Source organism: Natrix helvetica (genome assembly GCF_964273705.1).
Source record: "Natrix helvetica genome assembly, chromosome: 1".
Lineage (NCBI taxonomy): Eukaryota > Metazoa > Chordata > Lepidosauria > Squamata > Natricidae > Natrix > Natrix helvetica.
The window spans coordinates 24,546,977-24,561,063 of NC_138548.1; the positions used below are offsets into that span (position 1 = coordinate 24,546,977).

At 39.4% G+C, this 14,087-nt stretch overlaps 2 protein-coding genes across 4 annotated transcripts in view; one reads left to right on the plus strand and one right to left on the minus strand.

Annotated features, from left to right (window-relative positions):
* The window catches only part of FANCM (FA complementation group M), a 49,232-nt gene extending 46,439 nt beyond the window's left edge, over positions 1–2,793 (plus strand). Inside the window, exons 22-23 of one of the 2 annotated variants that reach the window (XM_081935842.1) lie at positions 1,108–1,399; positions 2,582–2,793. In XM_081935842.1, the coding sequence (XP_081791968.1) occupies positions 1,108–1,399; positions 2,582–2,696 (407 nt within the window). In that variant the 3' untranslated portion in view covers positions 2,697–2,793. Of the gene's footprint in view, positions 1–1,107; positions 1,400–2,581 lie in introns of those variants that run through there. The other variant, XM_081935843.1, reaches the window with a different exon arrangement.
* A 5,172-nt stretch (positions 2,794–7,965) lies between these two features.
* The window catches only part of MIS18BP1 (MIS18 binding protein 1), a 36,804-nt gene continuing 30,682 nt past the window's right edge, over positions 7,966–14,087 (minus strand). Inside the window, exons 11-17 of one of the 2 annotated variants that reach the window (XM_081935326.1) lie at positions 13,138–14,023; positions 12,633–12,799; positions 11,974–12,113; positions 10,937–11,082; positions 10,449–10,533; positions 9,517–9,574; positions 7,966–8,427 (exon numbers count right to left, since the gene is read on the minus strand). In XM_081935326.1, coding sequence (XP_081791452.1) covers positions 8,336–8,427; positions 9,517–9,574; positions 10,449–10,533; positions 10,937–11,082; positions 11,974–12,113; positions 12,633–12,799; positions 13,138–14,023 — 1,574 coding nt within the window. In that variant the 3' untranslated portion in view covers positions 7,966–8,335. Of the gene's footprint in view, positions 8,428–9,516; positions 9,575–10,448; positions 10,534–10,936; positions 11,096–11,973; positions 12,114–12,632; positions 12,800–13,137; positions 14,024–14,087 lie in introns of those variants that run through there. The other variant, XM_081935327.1, reaches the window with a different exon arrangement.

Sequence of the window (14,087 nt, forward strand, 5' to 3'; positions counted from 1 at the left end):
GTTCTGAGATGAGCAGATTGTGGATCAGAGGAAGGACTTTTTCTGTGTCAGTCTTATCATTTTTGAAATATTTTAACATTAGAGATGTGCCTTTTCTATCATACCTGATTATTTTTAAAGCTGTGAAAGCAATTTTACTCAGACATTCAGAGTTTAATAAGGAGTCTCATATTCTCCCAAGCTGCTCTCACTTTGTTTGTAGCTGAAGATTTTGACTTTTGTCTATCTACTTGTATTTTACTTTACCGTTATTGTCTCCCTTACTTTGTATTCTGATTTTGTTGTTTGCTATATATCTTACATTATATTTTACTATTAGCATATACACACACAGATACCTACATGTGTATGTGTGTGAGTGTGCCAGGGGTGGTATTCACTTACTTTTGCAAATGTGAGCAGGCGTGTCCACGCACGTGCTCAGCCTTCCATGTATGTGGTTTGGCTTGAAAATGTGCCTAAATAGGACGGCATAGAGCTGGGGAAGTTGGGTGAGGCCACCCACGATTTCCACTACCAGTTCTGGCGAACCGGTCTGAACCAGGTGACCAACTCTGGGGTGTGTGCGTGTGTGCATATAGGTTTTATCTCACTGATATTATGGGCTTCAGGCTGTAATAAGATTTGGTTTGAGATTTGATTTGATTTGATTTTGGGAGGCGGTAGCTCAGTCGCTAAGACACTGAGCTTGTCGATCAGAAAGGTTGGCAGTTTGGCAGTTCGAATCCCTAGTGCCATGTAATGGAGTGAGCTCCCGTTACTTGTCCCAGCTTCTGCCAACCTAGCAGTTCGAAAGCATTTTAAAAACGCAAGTAGAAAAATAGGGACCATTTGGTGGGAAGGTAACAGCATTCCGTGCGCCTTTGGAATTTAGTTATGCAGGCCACATGACCACGGAGACGTCTTCGGACGTCTTCAGCTTTGAAACGGAGATGAGCACTGCCCCCTAGAGTAGGGAATGATTACCATATATGTGCGAGGGGAACCTTTACCTTTACTGTTGCTCCTTCTTTTATATATTTTTGCTTAACTGTGGTTTACTCAACTCAGGCTTTATGTACTCACAGGAGAGGAGAAATGTTGAGCTTTTGTCTTTCAATCTTACAGGAGAGGCGTGGAAGGTGTTCCACAGAACCAAGCACTATGATGGCATCTTATCAGCATTCATTCAGGCAGGAATCAAAGTGCTCTTCAGTGCCTGCCAAGTGGAAACTGCTGACTTGCTAAAGGAACTAGCTTTGGTGGAACAGCGGAAGAACGCAGCCATCCAGGTGCCAACAGAAGTGGAGGGACCCCGACGGGATGTTTTCCGTTTCTATTTGAGCATTCCCTGCGTCAGCTATACCCTGGCTCTGGCCTTGTGCCACCATTTCGGTTCTTTAAAAGAGATGGCAAACAGGTACAGTTTCCCCTTTGGTTGTTCTGATCTCGACCCTTTGTTGGATACAAGTGTTGTGTCCACTGATTGGCTCCTGCGTCCATGCAGGCTTGAGGGAAACGTTAAACAATCCTATTAGTTAACTGTCTGACAGCTCAGCTATAAAAGGGCTGTCAGACGGAGAGTCGTTAAGTTCGTTACATTGTATCTTGAGCAGAATAAACCGTTACTGTTAACTCGGCTATTCAGTTACTTTTTCAGTAAAGGAGAAACACAAAAACAAGCAGATAGGTTGGTTACAGTGGCATACATTTTGTTTTTTACTTTCAAATCTGACGGCTTCATAGAACTGTCATGGTAAAAGCCATTTCTCCTTCTTCTTCTTCCTTCTTCTTCTTCTTTTTCTCCTCCTGCTCCTCCCCCTCAAACTTCTAATCTGACAGTTTATGATTAATCCAATGATATTGTATTAGGACCCGTTGTGTTGAAAAAAAAAAGTATAAAGTGATTCTCTACAAGTCTAGTTGAATATTTTCAGTTGGCTTTATCATTAGAATCAGAATAGAGCTGGAAGGGACCTTGGATGCCTTCTAGACCAGCCCCCTGCTCAAGCACGAGGAGAGAAGCAACTTAGAACTGAGGAGAAATTTCCTGACAGTGAGAACAATTAATCAGTGGAACAGCTTGCCTCCAGAAGTTGTGAATGCCCCAACACTGGAAGTCTTTAAGAAGATGTTGGATAGCTATTTGTCTGAAACGGTATAGGGTTTCCTGCCTAGGCAGGGGGTTGGACTAGAAGACCTCCAAGGTCCCTTCCAACTCTACTATTGTATTGTATTGTATTGTATTGTATTGATCTCTCTCGTAGCTTAGAGAGATTGCATGTCATTCATTCATGAAATGTCATTCATTTTGATGTTATTTTGTACGTTGTTTATTTGCCATCCAGAGTCGGGAAGGGTGACCCCATAAATTAAATTTAAATTAAGTTAATATCAATAAAGGTAGTGACAAGAATTTATAGGACAAGAATATTTAAGCCAACCACACAGGAAGGTATTACCATTATGACCGTGTGAGCCTCTCTGATTATCCCGTCTGTTCTAGTAATTTTCATATTCTTCCCTTTTGTATTTTGGCTGAAGAATCCTGCTTACAACTAGTGCCTTAATGAGAAGCACTCCTTTCCTTCTTCCTTTTCAGTACCCCAAGGGAGATGGCAGGCCGCACTCGGGTCAATCAGCAGAAAGCAGAGGAAGTGTACCGCTACATCCACTATACCTTTGACACTCAGATGTTGCCCACAATTGTCACGTGACTCTCTGTAAATCAAAGGCATCTCTTTTAAAAAGAAGCACTTTATTACTACATTCCTTCAGTGTAAGATATGTAAATAAAACTTCAAACAAAACGTGTTTCTCTATTGCAAACTGTCTTGTTCCTTCATAGAAGCAGCAAGTGTGTCTTTCCTTGATGCAGGTTCCTTACTCCATTGGTGTGAGACGAGGAAAACATCTTTCCACTTTCTCTTGCTTCTGAAGGCAGCTGTTTTTCACAGTGAAAGGATAAAGGTTTGACACTATGAAAACCATCCATGTATGTAGTCCTCCTGTTCCAGCTGTAGATAATTGGAGAGGAAGATGTTCAAAGAAAGAATTTGCTAGAATTTGTCAAATGCACATAACTGTCTTTTGTTTTGGGGTGTATATTAGGCGTTCTTCCAGTTGTTTTACTTTGAAGTTCTACATTCAGGTCAATGAAGCACTCCTCGAAATGTTGAAATAGACAAGTAGCCGTATGGTCTGGAAGGCTATGGAAACAACCAAGAAAAAAGACTTTGAAGCAGCTATGCTGAACTTTGGTTGTGGTTGGTTAATGTGGCTGTGGGTTTTGAGCAAAAGTGCTTTACTCATGCATGTTGCAAAGGATCACTTGCCTTATGTCTGCAATCTGCATAGCATGGGCATCAAAAGGTTTAATTTTAAAGGTGGAATAAAACAGATTCATTCAGAATTTCTTTGGAAACATTTTGAGTGTTCCAGCAGAACAAACTTCAGACCGTTGAGTGATCTTTATAAGAGTGGGAATCCCCTTGCTTCTCTCCCAAAGCTACAGAAATAGATAGGGGTACTAATCATACTACCAATCATCTTAAGTCAGCAAGTTCATTTTTTTTTTACATGCATTTCTAAAATTCCCATTGCGAACTAAGGAAGTACACTCAGCAACAAATCATCAACAATAGACCAACATAGGCCATGAACATCATATCCAGAATATATGGATAGGGTGGTTTATGGTCTATAAACAGAATAAAATAGTGGGACAGCTTGTGGTGGTTGACTTTAAATCTTGAGCGGCTGGAACATACCTTCACTTGGCAAGACTTGGAAAAAGGAATTGTATAGCTAAAAAGTCTGTAGAGATTCTCAGTCATCCAGGTCATAGTTGTCCCAAAGGTGCTTTTTTAGGAGGCAAGTGGACTTTCTTGTTTTTTCTTTGAAGACGTTTCGCTTCTCATCCAAGACGCTTCTTCAACCCATCCAACTACCCACTATCCTGCCAGAGCTAAAGAAGATTCTTGGATGAGAAGCGAAATGTCTTCAAAGAAAAAACAAGACAGTCCACTTGCCTCCTGAAAAAGCACCTTTGGGACCAAAAAAGGGAATGTAATCCTTCAGGTCTTGGTGGATCCCTCAGAAGCTTTTGTACCATTGACAGTACAAATCCATTTGGTCTCATTGTAAGGATTGAGTGTGTGGATCACTGCATTTAAGTTTTTTTGCAGTGCCTACCTAGCTATGAATGCACCTAGTTTTGCTCATGTCACACTGTGAATAGGAGCTGCATTTGCAGTTTGGGGCATTTGGGGTATGGTTATCTCTTAGCCCCACTTCTCCAAGTTGACTTTACTCATCCAGTGAGAACCTCTGCTAGGACTCCCTCCTTCTCAATAATGATCACTCTTCTGTGGAACAATTTTCCACAGAAGGCCCCCTAGATTTTCAGACAGTTCTTCCAAAGCTGAATTTGAAAATAACATTTGGAGAGATGGTGACTATTTTGGGAAGATAAATAGAGAGTTGCAAAGTGGGTGAAAAGCAAGCAGAGGGGAACTTGAAGCTCCTTTTTTCTTAACCAGTCAGAATATTGCTTGACTTTAAATACTGTGGATTAAATAGATTATGGGAGGCAGGATGGAGTAGGGATAGTCATGCAACAGTTACCTTGCCAATAATCCATTAGTCTCCTCAAGGCTCATTTGGGTCTATAATCTTCACTGATACTTGAGCAGCAGCTTCCAAAAAGATTCTCCAATGTTGCATATGTGCATATCTCTAACGCTCGCCCATTTCTTCCTCTCAGAGCTTATGCATTTGGTTTGGAAAGTGTTTGAAAACAAATTTAATCAAGCCAGGCTAAAATATCTGAAACAATGTAAAATGCAATGTTTTGTATTTGGGTGTTGTTGTTGTTTTGTTTGTTTCAAGGCTGAACAAAAACTCGCACTGGATCTGTTAGAAAAAAATATTTTCAAGTTTATTTCCGAGCTCAGAATGAAGAACAGGGAATTACCATATTTTTGGACTGTAAGACACACACACTCCCAGTGGGTGGTAATGTCTGCGCAAATATTGCGGTGGGGGAGGGGGTTGGTGTGGTGATCTAGGCCCTGATCAGTGGTGAACAGGCAGTGGCGAATGGGCTGTGGCGAATGGTCTACAGCAGTGGTCAATGGGCCATGGCGAACAGTCCACGGCAGCCGCAAATGATCCGCAGAGGCAGATTTTTTCCCCTTGTTTTCCTCCTCTTAAAGTTAATGTGCGTCTTATAACCCAGAGCGTCTTATAGTCTGAAAAATACGGTACTTGAGAGAGGTGAAGTTTATTTCTGAGGGCACAATTGACTGCATCTGAGGGAGCCATGGTGAGACCTCCCCTAAAAGCCCTTTAGGGTAAGTCTGGTCTTTGTCTTTTGAAAGCACGCCGCCTGTCCTCTAGGAATTCCAAGAAAGCGAACTTAGTTGGGTTTCCTCTGGAGAAAGGCACCCTGCTGTGTTGTGGTTTCTGCTTATTCAGCATCCAGATGGAAGCAGCAACCTCTTTGAGGTAAAGATTCTTTTGTTATTTAATTAAGAAGCAGGATCCAATCTGGGTCAGTCACTGGGACCAGAGGTTTTGTCTCCCAACTTTCAGACTGGTGCTGGGGCCAATCCTTAGGGAGCTTCTCTGGGCTTGGGCTGTTCTGTGTATGGTGTTTATATGGTACCTGTTGTGTGTAGTTTTTAGTTGTAGAATGGGAAGTTGATGGCTGGCTATTAAGTTATTGGCTAGTTTCCTTGTGCTGTCAAGACCTTGCTCGTATTTGTTAAGCTGGGGGTAAATTAGCACTCCTGTTGATTGACAAGGGGCCTGTTTTCCAGGTTTCAATCATTTCCCTGGCTCTTTTTGTACCTGCTCATCCAACAATCTTAGTAGCTGCAAAATAGAATGTATGTCCTTGTTTATTACAATGTGAGGCTGCCCTCAGTTTATCAAGTACTTAGGAGGCAAGGGCTTGACAGCACAAGGAAACAACAGCCAATAACTTAATAGCCATTCATCAACTCCCCAATCTACTTCTATAAAGCTGCACACAACAGGCACCCTATAAACACCACACACAGAACAGCCCAAAGCCCAGTGAAATTCCCTTAGGATGCCCTCCAGCACGAGTCTGAAAGCTCAAGACACCGGTCCCGGTAACCAACCCAGATTGGATCCTGCAACATTTTCCTGGGACATGCCTTCCTTTGTTTAGTTGTAAGATCTCTGGCATCTGGAAGGGATGTTCAGCTGAATAGGCTGGCACTTCTGGCACGTTATTCTGTATTTGAATCCATTGCAATATCTTTTGTCCTGCACAAGGAAACAACAGCCAACAACTTAAAAGGTAGTTGTTAAGCATTTGCCTTTATTAGTGGTGGGAAGAGTGAATGGCAGCAAGACGTGATTTCCTTCCCATAGATCCTTTCTCATTACTGCGGCTCGAGGAGTAAATTGCAAACTCAGTATTTTGCATATTTCTTTTCCCAAGGTATCTTTCCAGTATGCGGAGAAGAGCTAGCCATCAAATGCCTTATTGAAATTCTCATTAAGATAACATTAGTAGGAACAGAAAAGATAGAACAAAGAAATTAGGAAACCACAAGCAATTTTCTCAGTAAGTACAAATAAATTGAGCTGTGCATCTGGTCTGCTACGTAGTGTAGAGAAAGCTGCTTCTAACTTGTGTTTTTCTATCCCTTAGGTTTTTAAAAAACATTGAGAGATTTTACTGTAAAAACTGCCTAGAAGCAATCTGTAATTACCGGGTCAGTGAACTGTTGCAGCCATTAATAGTAAATATTGCTAGCTCAGCCAGAACTTGTTCCAAAAGTGATAAAGGACATTCCTTTAAAGCTCTTAAAAGTATACATCTGTAGGTTTGGGAATGTAAGCAAATATGCAGTGTTACTTAAGGCATTCTTTAAAAGATTTTGTACGTTCAAGGTTTCACTCTGTAGACCTCAGTAAGAATCCAAATGAGCAAAAGGTCCATTAGAGATGCCTGTGGAGTGGCCCTGGGAACAGTTTGGTCCTGTTGAACCTGATGAGATTGACAGGATCCTCGATGCTGTCAGTGTAACTACAGGTAGTTCTCATGATCACAAGCCCAAAATGAGGATGAAGGTTCATTCTTCCAGCTTGTGCGTTGCTTAGGTAACATCTTCAGCAGAGTTTAGGGGATGTCAATTTTCTTGTTTATAAGGGCTTCAGGTGTGTGTGTGTCATATGAGGGTCTTGTTCATCAGTGAGCCATTTCTCGAATCTTGTGATAAGATTACATACAGCTGACCCATCACAACATTTTAGAATATTTTACCTAGCCTGGTAGCAAAACGTTTGGAAGCGTTTGTCCTACTTTTACCACTAAACGTTTTTCTTTATCATGTAACTTATTTATGCACTTGAAATAACTCCTATGAGAGCCAACCACAGGTGTTAAATGTATACTCATTTCCAGCAGTAATATTCATTAATAAATACAGCACAGTAAAAATATTTTCAGTAGAGCTTCCATGAGGAAAAAATTAAGGAGAATTGATTCTTCTATTATTTCCCCTCCTCATCCATTGCCTGCAGTGACAATGGCTCACTGTTTGTACTGTATAGTAGGTTTTTTGAAGTGTTTTTTAAAAAATGTAATATGTATGCAGTTGCTGGTGAGAGTGTTATCAGTGTGTTATAAAATATGTAATAAATAATACTGACTTAGAAAAGGCAGAATTTTAGAAAACCTTATTCCTTTAAATAGAAAGTCCAGAATAGTTATTTTATTACTTTAGTCTTCTCTAAATAGTTAAGAATGTAATACTACTAGTTTATACATTGATAGAGTAGCTGTGTTTACATAATGTATTACTCCAGATTTATTGAACTCATTGGTCTTGGTTTACACAACATACCAAACATAAACCAACCATAGAGTGGGCTAATACACATTTTAGTTATATTCTATGTATCCAGTTACACTGTAATTGCCAAATTAAAAAGGTATCAAAAACATTTAAAAGGTACTAAGCAAGTAAGTTTAATACAAAAATACATAAGCACTGCTGTTGGAACAGAAAATATAGATTCTTTGCTATTACAAACAATACTCTTGACATTTATCGTACAAGTAACTTCTAAAAACATTATTTTACTTCCACTAAAAAAGGTAATTACCACAGCTACCTCTTTACATAATCTCTGCATCATATCTTCTAAAAAGGAAAGCTACATGTGTGTGGTAGTTTTCTCTATTCTGAACACTTGAGAGTACAGAGCTTTGGAACAACTTAATTCAGCTGAATACAGGCTGGAATCAAAACTCAACTGTTCACAATTCATTAAAAACTTCCCTAGCTATGGAATTGGAGCCTTCATCAGGTGGCTATGTGGAAAAATACATATCATTCTCTTCATCAGACTGCATTTCTTGTTCCACTTCAAATAGATTCTTCACTTCAGTAGAAGTTCCTGCATCTATAGCAAGGAAAGAAAAAAACCCATGGATGATAGTATCCAAAATGGTCCCATATAATACCATCCTCAGGTACAATCTTATAGTCAACATGAAAAGCTGAACTGATCTTGGAGAGAAATTCTATACTGCATGAAAACCCACCCCAAACCAACTAAGTTAAAAAGAGACTATGGCAAACCATATGCATAGATATTCACAATCCCAGGAGTCAGGACTGATTAATTTACCTTTTAACAATTATACAGAAATTACTTTAATGTCCACAGGACCAGATTACCTCTGTAATTGGTGTGGGGCAATCAAGCGTTCATAATTATGGATTTCAATTTCTGAATATCTGCATTTAAAATTGAGATTTCCCACCTTGGGAAATATACTCAGGAAAAATACAGGTAGTAAAATTGGGTGCCTAAATCTGGAACTAATTCTTAACTCTGCAGTCACTAAACCTCATGAGCTGCTTTGTCTGCTGGCTTCATGTTAAGGTTTGCAAATGAATGGTGCAGAAGAGAATACTTTCAAAATTACAAATCCTGAAACATGCCATGTTCATTACTGCATACTGCAATGTCGCTCATATATGCAACAGATGGCTTCCTTTGCAGACTACAATTTCCAGACCTACATTTGACACAGGTAGTCCTCTGATGAACACAATTGGGGGCCTGTACGTCCATTGCTAAGCAAGAAGTGATCTGCTGTTAAAGTGAGCCACAATCAATTTCAACTTTTTTGCCATGGTGGTTAAGTGAATCACAGCGGATGTTAAGCAAATGATAGTTGTTGAATGAAACTGGCTTTTTCCCCATTAATTTTGCTTGTTGGAAGCTGCCTGGGAAGGTCACAATGATCACATGACCCAGGATGCTGCAATTATGATAAATATCAGTTGGCAAGCACTCAGACGTGACCCTGGGGATGCTGTGACAGTCATAAGTGCAAGGACTAGTTGTAAGTCACTTTTTCCCATGCTATTATAATGTTGAACAGTCACTGAATGTAACTACATTGATGGTGCCATACTGGGGACTCCCAAGTCTAATCCTAAATCCTGACAACGCCGTATAAAGCAAGTGAAACAGGCCTACCTTCAAAATTAAAGACATTTGTTCTTCGAGACATGGGAGTAGTGAACACTGTCACAGCCTGATGGAAACAAAAGATACATTACTTTCTGCAAGCAAAGAGCTTGTAGAAAAGCTTCGTGGCAAAACAAACAAGCCAGCTAAGAATACTAGACTGCAGATTAGATTCGATAAAGCCGTGGAATACACATTTTATGTACCAGCTCTGTAATCCTGTCGTGCTACTTTCCTAGGTACTATATGGAGGCAGAGGAAATTTTGACATTAGGTTAGTCGGTACGTAACCAGCCAAGAATTATTTTTTTCAAGGCAAGGCTGTGACTAAACAGAAAATAGCACAGGGGTGTCCAAACTTGGGAACTTTAAGACTTGTGGACTTCAACTCCCAGAATTCCCCAGCCAGGGAGTTGAAGTCCACAAGTCTTAAAGTTCCCAAGTTTGGACACCCCTGAAATAGCAGCTTGTTACTGGAAAATGGCTTTATGAATTGTCCTTTAGAACGAGGGCATTTGTGGTTCAACACACATCAGAACCACAAAGGTCCTGAGGAGGTTCATTAAGAAACTTAGTTGGCTCTTGGTCCTGACTGCTTCATGTCTCTTAATTTTTGTGGGGGGGTGGGGGGGGTTGATTCTGTTTCCCATTTTTAGCTGTTTGCTTCTGAAGTGGATTTGACAACTTTTTATTTGTTCAGGGGGGAAAAAAAAGTATTGTTTTATTTATTTATTTTTATTTACTGAGCGCTTATAGACCGCCCCCTCTCCCGAAAGGGACTCGGGGCGGTGTACAGTCCATATATGTTACTGAGAAAATAACCAGGTCCTATGAACAGCTTTAGATCCCTTCAAAGAGATAAGGAAATGCATGAATTATTCTTTAAAAGATGCAGGAATCTAATTTGTCTTCATATGTGATAAATGAAGGAAAGGCATTACCGATTTCTTCTTTACATTCACCCATGTGCGTTCCTTGCCTTTGATATTTTTTTGCATACGGAAGACATATTTATCACAGTTTTCCCTAAAATAAAAAAAAACAATTTAAATGGAGAATCTGTGTATGTGAATGTGTCTCACTTACTTACTCCCAAGAAGCAACATCTTCCTTGCTTATTGTCAGGCTGTAGCAGCACTCGCTGTTTAGTCTTAACACCTTCCCAAGAATCTATTGCTCACTATCCTTCTTTTCCTTTTTCTATTTCTCTTCCTGCGCTTGCCCCCATCCCAAAAAGCATATTCCAGAATGCTGAAATGCCCACACAATCCAACTTCCTTGTTGCTTATTGTTGGAACAGTATATTTATGTGTGAATTTTACACACTTGTCAGCAGTGACTTCAGTGAACCTAGAATGAGTTCTGCTCATAAAAAGGCAGTTGCTTTTGCCGTTCAAAATAATGAATAGAATCCGTCCAGAGTACCTACCTATCCAAAGATTCCAGCATGCCAGGGCTGATATGGTCACATTGGGGTGTCTTCACCAAGGGGAAAATAGCTGAAGCAGGTGTAATAGGGTGTCTGTCTTTCAACTGGAAAATATCTTCCTCTGGGGCCACGCAGAACTGTGGCAACTACAGATCATATCTTGGTTATCCCCAGAAAGAGAAGGTGTTTGCTGTAAGTTTACTATATTATCCCCATCCAAGAACATCTTTCTCATGTTGCCTTCATACCTTTTTTTCTCAATTAGAAGATGAGACATTTATTATAAATTATCCATAATTAAAGCGGTGATAGAATTTTTAGTTAGTTAGGTGAAAGTAACATAGTTTTAATAGATGACGTGGGCCTTACCCATGAATCATATAGGTGGCGTAATGAATCATATAGGTAGGGTAATGATTGTAAAGCTGTTAGAGAGTTTCGAGGTTGTGAAGATTTTTAAGGGGAAAAGACTCAGAAGTAGATAGAAAGTTGAGTAAAGGATAAGCAAATGGAAAAGGCAGATGCCTAATGTAATAGGTCTATACCATTAAAGTAAAAAAAACTTTTTTAAACTCTTACGTTTTTAAAAAAAAATATCTCAAAGGGCCATTTGCTGCTACAGATGGACTGAGTTCCAGAGAATGGTTCACAGATAAATAACACTTAGAAAAGCAGAATAAGGTAATAGGATGGGTATATTTTTTTTCTATATTTTCTTTCTTTTGTTCTACTAATTACCCACAACTAACAGTGTACTTGCAACTCTCTGCAATAACTGGAATCCCAATGGATACCAGATATTTTAGGGAATGTCTGTTACATACATTTTGGACTAATCTCAAGATCTAGACATAAGCCATGATTCTATAAATGTATTTCTGAAGACCAGCACAAAATCAAGAATGAATTTATTTCACACCATTAGATCCCAGGAAAAGGAAAACAACTTTCCATTTTTGTTTTGAACATTTCTAGCATCGTATCTGATGGAACCCTGGTAGAAATATTCTAATATAAACAACAGATGTGATATTTACTTTTATGTTCCTATTTTGGAAAGGTGTGGAAGTAAAGATGTCATCGTGGTTATCCTTGGGCATCTCTTCGAGGAATTTCCGCATCTGTTGTATCCTTTTCAGGGTTCCCACCTTTGCCAATGGCTGTTGTGTCCCCCTATCTATCAGCAAGAATGATACAAACTAACATGGACATACTTCTTTTTTGGCAAGAGGATGGAAATTGTAGACAAAGGTTAGAAGCCACTTAAAAATAAACCTGTTACTTTCCTTAATCTGAATTTTTTGGATTGGAATTTTGTTCACTCCCCACACTAACTTTAAACAACACCATACACAAACAGCTTCATCAAACCATTTTAAAGACAGAATTAGTTTCTACACAGTCACCTTTTCCAATTAGTGAAAAAAATAACACATAAGCATCCTAGTATTACTTCAGTATCTCTGCCCAAAATTCTGAAAATTTATCCCAATATTCTCAGGTAGATTCAAAAAAAAAAAGCCTTTATTCATCTTAAAACAGAAAAATGCTTGCCTAATTTTGCAAAATTCCTAAACAAATAAGAAAAATGCTATGCTTTTGCTGAAAGTCTACCCAGACTCCTACCCTTCCATGCCCCCAGAACAGGAATCTTGACATGTGTCTGGCTTTGCATGGAAGAGGTCAGGACTTGTACCTCTTTCTTCCTTTTTCCCAGGCTTGGTGGTCTTCTTTCGGGCACGTTTCTTCCCTTCCTGCTCTGCCATGTATTTTTCCTGGCATTCTTCAGCCGATCGTGTTCCCACAGTCTTTGCCACATCCATCCAGAAGCCACTTTTGTATTTGGGAAAAGATGCCACTGCCCTATAAAAATATGAAGGACTGGGTGAAGCACATTATGTTATAACTGGTGCCGACAGTATGAAAGTTAGACACTATATAGAATCTAAAAAGGGAGGTAGAAGAGAGAAGAAAAAAAAGATCAGAAATTTGCAGAAAAAAATGTTGGGAGTTGTGTAGGAGGAAAATCATTTGCAGGATTGGGTAGGAGAGTAGAAAAATAAAGCATACAAATCATTTTGTTGACTAATATGGATTCAGATATGGTTATCCTTGCATTAGAAGAGCTCTATTAAGTCACACCTTTACAGACAGCGTCTTACAGCATAAGGGAAAATTATGGTCCGACTATCACTACTTGCCTGTACATCTTTTCTAATTCTTCTTCAGTCCAGTTTTCATCAGTGTCTGGAAGAGACTTCACAGCATTCCTTAGCTTGCTCTGTTTGTGTGGCTTTCTAGCCACAGGCAAGGCTTTTGGACTAGTTGAAATGAGACCATTAGTTCTCTTGGTAGGTATTGCTATCTTACTTTCTTTCACAGGAAATGCCTCTATGCTGTTTTCACTTTCGGTCTCTGATGCAAGAGCATTCTTTCTGGCTCTCTTGAACCCATTCTGTGACTTTTGACTATTCCTTTTCTCTAGCTCAGAACTGGTACCCAAGTCAGGAGACAAACTCTTGTTACTTAGTACTTCCAGCGAGTTCTCCTGGACAAAGTAAGAACATTTTGTCTTTTGGCTCTGAGAAGGTGCTACGCAATTCTCTGTACTTTTTTGCCCACGGGATGGTCCTTTTGTATTATTACATTCCTTGTTGAACATTTCTCTTTTGAAAGGAGGCCGTATTTTCCTTTTAATACATGGGATATCTTCACTAGATTCATCTTCATCTGTGCAAGGAACATTTTCCACAACTTTCTCAATTTGTTGATCTTGTTTCAACAAACTTAACGGGCAGTTCAAAGTGTCTAATTCTACATCAACCAGGTTTACTTCATAGCAAGTAATGTTTCCACACTCCTTAGTCACATTTTGCTCATTTCTGGGCCTGCTGTTGGAGTGTTGCTTTTCCTTCATTATTTTCTTTCTCAGAGGTGTCAGCATAACAGTGGCTTTCTTTTTGTAAATATCTTTAATGATTAATTCAGAGTCATTTTCTTCAGGGTCTGAAATAAGATGTTGCGACTGTTGCTTCAATTTACACTTGGTTTTCCTGGTTATATTCTTAGATTTCATATTAATTTTTCCTAGATAAAAATTAGTTTTGGAAATACAAGTTAGCTTAGGTTCTAAATCAATGAAATTATAATT